The sequence below is a fragment of the Myotis nattereri genome (genome assembly GCF_964212035.1).
Source record: "Myotis nattereri genome assembly, chromosome: 5".
Taxonomy (NCBI): Eukaryota; Metazoa; Chordata; class Mammalia; order Chiroptera; family Vespertilionidae; genus Myotis; species Myotis nattereri.
In genome coordinates this window covers 89,781,160-89,789,929 of record NC_138080.1, presented here as the reverse complement: position 1 = coordinate 89,789,929, position 8,770 = coordinate 89,781,160, and the positions used below count along the sequence as shown (strand labels likewise).

The 8,770-nt window shown below is 55.2% G+C and overlaps 1 protein-coding gene across 1 annotated transcript; it reads left to right on the top strand.

Moving 5' to 3' along the window:
- Positions 1 to 1,408: 1,408 nt before the first annotated feature.
- Positions 1,409 to 6,944, top strand: ARSI (arylsulfatase family member I; the record flags this gene model as incomplete). The annotated part of the gene is made up of 2 exons (XM_081092357.1): positions 1,409 to 1,719; positions 5,540 to 6,944. The coding sequence occupies 2 exons, from the start codon at positions 1,409 to 1,411 to the stop codon at positions 6,942 to 6,944; spliced, it is 1,716 nt and encodes a 571-aa protein (XP_080948483.1).
- Between the last annotated feature and the right edge of the window lie 1,826 nt (positions 6,945 to 8,770).

The window sequence follows — 8,770 nt, the reverse complement described above, 5'->3', positions numbered from 1 at the left end:
ACTAGCACGTAACACCTGGAATATTTCTCATAATAGACTACAGTTGGGTTTCCTTTAAAAAAAAAAAAAATCAGAAGATCCAGACGCGCTGGTTCACGTTCTTCCACTGCCTTTCTCCGCCATACAACGGGCCCCCTGCTTTCCAGGCAATGGAGATTTTCTTGGGTGGGAGTTGGCATGGACGACCCTTGAGGCCCATTCATCCATTCATTCACGCATGTTACATATACTGATGGAACTTCTAGATCCTGTGGGTACAAGATGTATACAGTAACCCCTGCCCTGTGGCTTCTAGCGCCGCGGCATTCTAAGATTCCAGTTGTGAATTGCAGAATGAGGAGGGGGAGGGGTTGAGGAGAGGGAAGCTGGCAAGGCCAAAACCTAGTTTCCTGATTTCCAGCCCCTGGTGCTTGCCAAAGTCATCTCCTATTTTCCACTGCTCTCTCTGCTGCCACTCAAACAGCCACGGTGAGCCCCAGGGAAGAAGCCACTACCTTGTTCCGTGACTTAGAAGAGTTCCCACCCATCGCAGGGCCTCAGTTTCTCTCACTGTGGATGACCCGGTTGGAACAGAAAATTAGGCGCGTCCTTCTAGGGCGGGCAATTCAGAGACGCCAAGACTCCATAATCGAGGAATGTCAGACCGGGCCATGCCGGGGCGGTTCCATCGAATTCCAAGAAGCCCCCTCCCTCCTTTCCCCAGTCCCGGGGCGAGGGCGGGCGCTGAAGCTGCAGGGCCCAGCGGGCCTGGGCTTCCCGCCCGGGGGCGGAGCCGCCTCCCGGCGTCCGCCCCTCCACCTGGAGCTCCGCCGGCAGATGTTACAACTTTTTCTCATTCTCTCTGGCGGTGTCAACCCCAGACCCGCCCTACCCGTACCCCCCTCCCCTTCCCCGCTGGGGTCCTGCCCACCTTCCTGCGGGGAGGCCAACTGTTCTCGAGACTCCGGGCGGGGCGAGAGGCCGGGCCTGGGGCTGGAGGGTCGGGGGGAGGAGAAAGGGAAAGCAGAGGCGAGAGAAATTAGGAGGCGGGAGAAATCGAGGGCTAGAAGGAGAGGAGAGTCCGAGGATGGTGGAGAGCACATTTTGGAAGTCACCACGCCGCGTCTCAGGCTGGCCTGGCTGAGCTGGGGGAGAGGGAACGAGGGCGGCACAGGGCGGGCGAGAGGGCGGCAGGAGACAGCTGGGCGCGGGTCTGACCTCCCCAGAGCGCCCGGCTGCGGCCGCGCAGGTCCGGCCTTGCCGTCCGGTCTCCAGTCCCAGAAAATTCGCCCGGCCGCCCCCGGGGGCGCTAAGCGCTTTGCATCGTCCGGGCCGGCGGCCGGCGGGCGTGCGGGCCGTGCGCCCTGGGCGCGCTCGGCGGTGAGGCCTGGGGAGCGCTGCGCGCCGGGACGCACCGGCCGGCCTGGCGATGCACGCCCTTACTGGCTTCTCGCTGGTCAGCCTGCTCAGCTTCGGCTACCTGTCCTGGGACTGGACCAAGCCGAGTCTGGTGGCTGACGGCCCCAGTGAGGCCAGCGAGCAGCCCTCCGTCGCTCCACCCCAGCCTCCCCACATTATCTTCATCCTTACCGACGACCAGGGCTACCACGACGTGGGCTACCATGGCTCAGATATTGAGACCCCTACACTGGACCGTCTGGCCGCCGAGGGTGTCAAGTTGGAGAATTACTACATCCAGCCCATCTGCACGCCTTCGCGGAGCCAACTTCTCACGGGCAGGTAGGCATGGCTCAGGCCGCCGGCAGTCCAAGTCCCAAATAAACCCAGTCGGAGATTTCCCCGGCATTTACAGTCGCCCCTCTGGGACCCGAGAAACCAGGGCTCCTGGCCAATTCTGTCTCCAGCTAGCTGTGTGATCATTAGTAAATCCTTTGCCCTCTCTGGGCCTCAGTTGCCCTGCCTGTACCCTGACGGGGTTGGATCATCTTTGAGGTCTTCTCCCTCCGGTGTTCTAGGACACTCACACTCCACACCATGTGAAGGGGACATCTGGTCACCCTTCGTTAGAGGAGAGTGACAGCCTCTGACACTTAGGTCTGAATGGTGCTCCTGTTTACATGCCCTGAGGCCCTGAACAAATTACTTAATATCTCCAAGCCTCAGTTTTCTTGCCCATAAAATGGGGTGAAGAACAGTTTTTATCGGGAGAAACAGTGGTAAGGATGGAATGGATTTCGTGTAACCTGCTTGGCTGTCAGTGTATGGCAGCCTCTATGTCACTGGAGGGATTCGAATCCCCAAACTGATGACTATATTGGGAAGAAACCAAAGAATTGATAGGTGGAGGTGAAAGACACACACAGGATGCCAGGACCTAGGTAGCCTTAGGCTAGTTACTTAATTTCTCCAAACATCTGTTTTTTCATATGCAAAAGCCTCCCACTTTGGCTGGGGGTCCCAAGGAGACCTGCTGCTTTCTCTTAAGGAGTTGTCCACAGGCAAGGTGGCAGGACTACAGGATTAAAAGAGCAGGGGAACAGGACGTAGGGGTGTGGAAAGCAAACTCTGGCCACTTAAGAGAAAATCCTTTGGCAAGGCTGAAGCTAATCCTCCCTGGATGGGGTCCAAAGCCTGCTTTCTCCCAAGTTCCACCCAAAAGCCACTAGTGTGAACTCGGGAACCAGAGCGGTAATCTCCCTGATTCCTGGATGGGGGAAACTGAGGCATGGAGTCAGGCAAGACCCAACTCGTTCATGCTTGTACCGACTTTGGGGTCTGTATGAGAGGGGCTGAGGGGCCGATAGCTGCCTTTTCTTCCTGGCACTCAGCATTTCCATCCAAGAACAGAGAGAGAGAACGGGAGGAAGAGGGGCCACTGTATGTGGTGCGCGTGGCAGTGGTGGTGAAGACCAAATGGTGACTAACTTCCAGCAGAGGGAGGAGGAATCTGTGTTCTCGGGAGTTGTGCACAAGTTAGCGTTTCTGTCCCAAGAGGTGATGTTGGTGTAAGCAGGGGAATGAGCAGCCAGCAGGGCAGCGTTCCAGCCCCCTGATCGGTGAAGTTAGCTGAGCGTGGCTGGGCAGCGCCCTCCGCCCCTTGCAGCTGGCTCCATCTGACTGATGCTGACGACTCTCATTAGTGTTTGTTAATAAGTCCAGTCGTGTCTGGTGAAGCTGGAGAGAGCCAAGGTTTCTCATGTTACTCACTTGCACATGAGCTTCAGGGACTCTGAGCCGGCCCACCCACTTTATACAACAGTGCTCCATGGTGCTCAGCCCCTAGAAAGAGAGGCTTGGCCTCTAACCCACTCTAATCATTCATTAGCTCGGCTGAGGTCTGCAGAGGCCGCATCGCCGAGAAATTTTGAGCATGAGTTGCATACACTGGGTTCAAAGCTCAGCTCCACTGCCAGCTGTCTGGGCCCGTGGCTGCACTTTTGGGAGCTTCAGTCTTATCATTTGTAGAATGAAGGTCATAATAGTCTTTCCTGTAGGATTTTTTGAGGATTAAGTGAAATAATGTATGTGGCATATAGTATTAAAAATGGCAGTAGCCCTGGCTGGTGTGGCTTGGTGGGTTGGAGTGCCGTCCCATAAACTGAAAGGTCACAGGTTTGCTTCCCAGTCAGGGCACATGCCCGGATTTCAGGTTTGATCCCCAGTTGTGGTGCGTACTGGAGGCAGCTGATTGGTGTTTCTCTCTCACATCAATGTTTCTCTCTTTCTCTCCCTCTTCCTTTCTCTTTAAAATAAAAAATGGCAGTAGTAGCTAATGATAGCTAATAATAACAGCTATAAGATAAGGAAACCAAAACAGATCCCTCCCCCACTCCCCCAGTACCTGGGTTAAAAGTGTCAATTATTCAAGTCTTGACTTAGTTTGGATACCCCAGGGAAAAGGGGGTGAGAGGTGTGGGCTTCTAATACTCCTGTGAAGTTCCAGGCTTCTTATTTACTCTGGACTTTTAGGACTTGAGTAAAGGCAAGACCCCATAAGCAGATCACATGAGGGCCTTTACCACAGATTTGAATGAATGAATGAGCAATGAGGAATGCAGGCTAACCATTTGCTTTTGCCTCAGGGTGTTAGCCTTTGTAAGTGACCCAGATCCAGGGGGGCCACATGAATTTACAGGCAGGCACAGAAGAACTAGTCTCATAGAGTTTGGGAACTGAAATGTTTTTATTTATTGATTTTTTTCATTGATTTTAAAAGAGAGAGGAAGGGAGAGAGAGCGAAAGAGGCATGGATCTGTTGTTCCACTTGTTTATACATTCATTGGTTGATTCTTGTATGTTCCTGCCCAAGGGATGAAACCCACAACCTTGGCATATCAGGACGATGCTCTAACCAACTGAGCTACCTGGGAAGGGCTGGAAAGACTTGTAAAGATCTTCCATTTCAACCAACTCACTCCTGCACATGAGCAAACAGGGCAGGCAAGTGGCAGCCTAGTTTGCTGGAAAAGAGTCTGTGCTTGGACTCTGTTTGTATTTATGTTCAAGTCCTGGTTCTGCCCCTGACTAATGAACGACCTTGGGAAGGCCCTTCCCCTATTCTAGATCTTAGTTCCTTTTAAAGACAAGGCGACTGAGCTAGAAGATGACTTAGGTACCTTCTGACTCTAAATCCTGTGAGTATCATTCTTTTATTCCATAAGTAATTGAGTGTTTCTTTAAATACCACCTGAGCTCTGACTGGTTTGGCTCAGTGGATAGAGCGTTGGCCTGTGGACTGAAGGGTCCCAGGTTCGATTCCAGTCACGGGCACCAAAAATAAATAAATAAATATAAATACCACCTGAGTGCTAGGAATACAGAGTTGAGTATGTACACTGAGTAGAATCTCATGGCCAAGTGTGACAGTGGTCATGGGTAATAAATGCTGAGGGAACTCAGAAGCAAAAGTGACTCAGTTTTTGAAAGATTTGTGAGAGACTTTACATTGGGAGACTTTGGGCTGGGCTTTGAAGAGTGAGTAGGAGTATGCCCAAGAGAGCAGGACTTCTCTAGGCCCCATAGCAAGTTAGTGGCTTAGAACTTAGGGACTCCGAAGTCTCTAAAGACTGCCAGGGATACAAATCCCAACGCCAGTTACTAATTGTATGAATCACTGGGTAAGTGATTTATTTTACTGAGCCTCAGTTTCCTTATTTGGGAAATGGGAAAATAATGATCTGTACCTCCTAGGTTGCAGTTAGGATTTGGTGAGATAATTCATACAGGGGCTTCGTTCAGTACTGAGCACATAGTGAGTACTTGTGTTAGCTATTATTATTTTGTTGTTAAGATGAACCTGGGTTTGACGCTTAACTCCCCAGCTTCCTAGCTGTGCTATCTTGGGAGAGTGGCTTAACCATTCTGAGCTTCAGTCTCCTCAAGTGGTAATAATATCCGCTTCGGTTGAGTTTGATGATTCAAAGAGATAATGCATTTGAAGTGCTCAGCACATTGGATACTACCTGCTGGTTACTATTACTATGCATGCTCGTAACGCTGGGACCAGAGCCCACTTCAGGGTGAGTATGGGGGTTGGGTGGCCAGGGCAGTGGTTTGTTGCTCACTTTGTGCCTTCTGTGCCCTCTGCTCTTGTCACCAGGTACCAGATCCACACGGGACTTCAGCACTCCATCATCCGCCCTCGGCAGCCCAACTGCCTGCCCTTGGACCAGGTGACGCTGCCCCAGAAGCTGCAGGAGGCAGGTTACTCTACCCACATGGTGGGTAAGTGGCACCTGGGCTTCTACCGGAAGGAGTGCCTGCCCACCCGCCGGGGCTTTGACACCTTCCTGGGCTCGCTCACGGGCAATGTGGACTACTACACCTACGACAACTGCGATGGCCCCGGGGTGTGTGGCTTTGACCTGCACGAGGGCGAGAATGTGGCCTGGGGGCTCAGTGGCCAGTATTCCACCATGCTCTATGCCCAGCGCGTCAGCCACATCCTAGCCAGCCACAGCCCCCGGCAGCCCCTCTTCCTCTACGTGGCCTTCCAGGCAGTACACACGCCCCTGCAGTCCCCCCGTGAGTACCTGTACCGCTACCGCTCCATGGGCAACGTGGCCCGGCGGAAATACGCAGCCATGGTGACCTGCATGGACGAGGCCGTGCGCAATATCACCTGGGCCCTGAAGCGCTATGGTTTCTACAACAACAGTGTCATCATCTTCTCCAGTGACAATGGCGGCCAGACCTTCTCCGGGGGCAGCAACTGGCCGCTGCGAGGACGCAAGGGCACTTACTGGGAAGGTGGTGTGCGGGGCCTGGGCTTTGTCCATAGCCCTCTACTCAAGCGAAAGCGACGGACCAGCCGGGCACTGGTGCACATCACTGACTGGTACCCAACCCTGGTGGGTCTGGCAGGTGGCACTGTCTCTGTGGCCGATGGGCTAGATGGCTATGACGTGTGGCCAGCCATCAGCGAGGGCCGGGCCTCGCCACGCACGGAGATCCTGCACAACATTGACCCGCTCTACAACCACGCCCGGCACGGCTCCCTGGAGGGTGGCTTCGGCATCTGGAACACTGCTGTGCAGGCTGCCATCCGTGTGGGCGAGTGGAAGTTGCTGACGGGAGACCCGGGCTATGGCGACTGGATCCCACCGCAGACACTGGCCGCCTTCCCAGGCAGCTGGTGGAACCTGGAGCGGATGGCCAGTGCCCGCCAGGCTGTGTGGCTCTTCAACATCAGCGCTGACCCCTACGAACGGGAGGACCTCGCTGGCCAGAGGCCAGACGTGGTCCGCGCCCTGCTGGCCCGCCTGGTGGACTATAACCGCACAGCCATCCCTGTGCGCTACCCGGCTGAGAATCCCCGGGCCCATCCTGACTTTAATGGGGGTGCTTGGGGGCCTTGGGCCAGTGATGAGGAAGAAGAGGAGGAGGAGGAGGAAGCCAGGTCTCGAAGCCTCTCCCGGGGGCGCCGCAAGAAAAAATGCAAGATTTGCAAGCTGCGATCCTTTTTCCGTAAACTCAACACCAGACTGATGTCCCACCGGATCTGATGTAGGAGGAGTGGGGGGAGGATCTCTGTCCTCCTAAATGTATCCCTCCTCTCAAGCCTGGTCCTGTCCTCAACCAGGGGGGGGGCCTGAGGTCACGGCTCCGTCTGCAGGGAAATGTAGGGTATATAGCCGCTCCATTGAAGGGTAGGGAGTTTGGCTTGGGCGTAGGGGTAGAATAAACTAGATGGGATGGATGCCTGAACCCCAGTCCTGCCTCTCCATTGACTTACTCTGTGGCCTCGGGTGACCTGCACAAGTTCTCTGGGCCTCACTTTCCTCATCTGTGAAATGATCTCTGATGATGTGGTGGCTTTGTGGTGTGGACCCGGTGCCGGTGCCATGGTGCAGTTCCTGGGACCTCACCACCTCCCAGCGCATACCCTGCCCTCTGCGGTACTGCTTGGGCGAGGGGCCACATGGAGGCAAGTCCAGGCCTGGACCCCAGCCGAGGCATGGCAATCTGGCCACTCTCCGAAGAGACCCCTGAGTGCTGGGTGCAAGAGCAGGGGTCCAGGGAGGTGGCCCTCCTGGTTCTTCACATGGCCTGGGGCCAGACTGTTGGGTGGGGGTGGCTGTGGTAGAGAGCTCTCCTTCCTGTCCCCAGCACCCAGAGGAATTGGCCTGGCTGTCAGCTGCTGCAGGACCAACACTCAGGACATCTGGGTTCTGCTTTGACCTTGAGCCCAGTCCTTTCCCTCTGGGCTTCGATTTCCCCACTTGCGAATGGGGATGCTATCTCTGGCTCTGCCTACCTCACAGGGCTGTGGAGGACTGGCCCAGCTAGTGGTTGTGGAGGAGCCCATGAACTTGATTAAAATGCAGTAACACAGAAGCAAGGGCTGTAGTGCTGTTTATGAGCACAGGTGGGTGTGTGCATGTGCATCCAGGTGTGAGCTCACCACTGGCCAAGTGAATGGGAGAGGAGGTGGGCAGCCTGGCCTGGAGGTGGAATGTGCGGGTTCTGGTCACATCCTGGCACAAATCCACTATGTAACCTCAGGTAAATCCCAGACCCGCTCGGGGCCTCAATGTCCCCTGTGTGTAGTGGATGATCTAAGAGCCCTTCCTACCTGGCTGTTCTGGGTTCCCCTGTGTATGTGTGTGTGTTGCGGGACATGGGCTGAGTGGTGGGAGGAGGGGCATGGGGGTTTCAGAGCCTCCTTGCTGCACAGCGTGCCTCATCCGCACACTGCGTTCTGCAGATCTCCCTTCAGGTTCCAGTCGGCACAGCGTGTGTAGGCGAAAGCCCTGCTGTGAATTTTGAAAATAGTTATTTTTGTCACTGGCAAAGGAGGCCTGTTAGGACTCGTCAGCTTGTGGATGGGGTGGGGTGTGGTGGGTGCGGTGCAGTGGAGAGGGTTTGGGTTTTAAGAGCTGCATCCCCACTGCAGAGGTGGCTCAACCCAGGAGGGAGGGTCTGTTCTGGGGCTGCAGGGCAGAGACGACCATTCATGTCCTGGGCTCCTTACTCCCAACCCTGGTCCCCCAACTGAAACCTTTCCCATTTCCCAGGATGTTGGTGCCAGGGCCATGGTGGGCAGGGACCAGGAGTGGCTGAGGCCTCTGATTCCAGCCAGCCCCAGCTTCTGCCTGCTCAGGAGGGAGACTTGGAAGAAGTCACCCATTGGGATGTGTCCCAGGCCCAGTGTACCACAGGGGGGGCGGGGGGGGGGGTTGTCCATAGTCTGCCCATTACCCAGGATACCCCTGCTCTGTTGGAGGCTCGTCCCAGCTTTGTGGGCTGGGCCATGCCAGAGTGATGTGGAACCGGGCTCCCCCGTGGCTCTAGGCTTGTACCAGTTGAGTGATAGGCTTGCCCATGCCTG